Source organism: Plasmopara halstedii, assembly GCF_900000015.1.
Source record: "Plasmopara halstedii genome assembly, contig: Scaffold_2592, whole genome shotgun sequence".
NCBI classification, from domain to species: domain Eukaryota; phylum Oomycota; class Peronosporomycetes; order Peronosporales; family Peronosporaceae; genus Plasmopara; species Plasmopara halstedii.
Window position 1 is genome coordinate 5,243 of NW_020189499.1, and position 1,039 is coordinate 6,281.

Here is a 1,039-nt window from a genome sequence, read left to right on the forward strand (position 1 = left end):
TATGTACTACATGGTCGCAGACACCCTCAGAGATGTCGTACATCACGACATGGATCACGACATGGTACCATGTTGTACCATGTCGTGATCCATGTTGTACCATGTACGATGTTGTACATCCGATGTTGTACATCATGTCGTGACATAGTACGATGTCGTGATGTACGATATCTCTGAGGGTGTCTGCGACCATGGTACCATGGTACTATATATATACTATATGATGTTGTACAATGTCGTGATGTACGATATCTCCGTATATATGACGACATGGTACAACATCATATAGTATATGTTGTACCATGTTGTACCATGTGATGTATTGTAGTGATGTACAGCGATGGTGTACTATATAGTGATGTACTATCACAATATAGTACATCACTTACAGCGATGGTGTACATCACTACATAGTACACCATCGCTGTCTCTAAGACATGTGTATCATCGCTTACTCTAAATATATACATCATCGCTGTTTCTAAGGATGTCTAGGGGTACTCTCAAGCCCACTTTACGGCTAGCAGGGGTGGACGATACACTCATCCATCAATCAACTCATCCCCGAGAAGTGGGAAAGGAAACGGCGACAAGGCGATGAGCACAAAAGCAAAGTTCTCAGGTGCTCATCGTCTTGTTCTCGTTTTACGCAGCACCAAATGGCTGCAGTCCAGCGAGGCTACCAGTCAATGCAAGGAAAAGTGACTGCATCACAACTGGAAAAAGCGATTGCAGAATTCAAGAGAAGGATCGAAGATGGTGAAGAAAACGTGGAAGTTGTCGTCGCAACTCGTGTTCCAGTGGTGAAATGGCTCAAGAGTTCCATTAACCGTTTTCACTCAGTGTTTATCGAAGTTCGATATCTTGGAGGTGAAAGATTAGCAGGTTTGGTGATCAAAAAAGTGCAGGGGCGTGCGCATCGACGCGCTGTGACAGAAATTGGTAGCCAATTAGGAAACTACGCCGTCAATACTGGCGGCTTTTTGGCTGCAGGTGGTGGCGATATGAATATGCGGTTTCCCACTACAGAGCGACGTGT

At 44.7% G+C, this 1,039-nt stretch overlaps 1 protein-coding gene across 1 annotated transcript in view; it reads left to right on the plus strand.

Moving 5' to 3' along the window:
- Positions 1–659: 659 nt before the first annotated feature.
- The window catches only part of PHALS_04290 (uncharacterized protein), a gene marked incomplete at both ends in the record, with an annotated part of 516 nt that continues 136 nt past the window's right edge, over positions 660–1,039 (plus strand). Inside the window, one exon of the mRNA XM_024718380.1 lies at positions 660–1,015. Within this exon, the coding sequence (XP_024583784.1) occupies positions 660–1,015 (356 nt within the window). The remainder of the gene's footprint in view (positions 1,016–1,039) is intronic.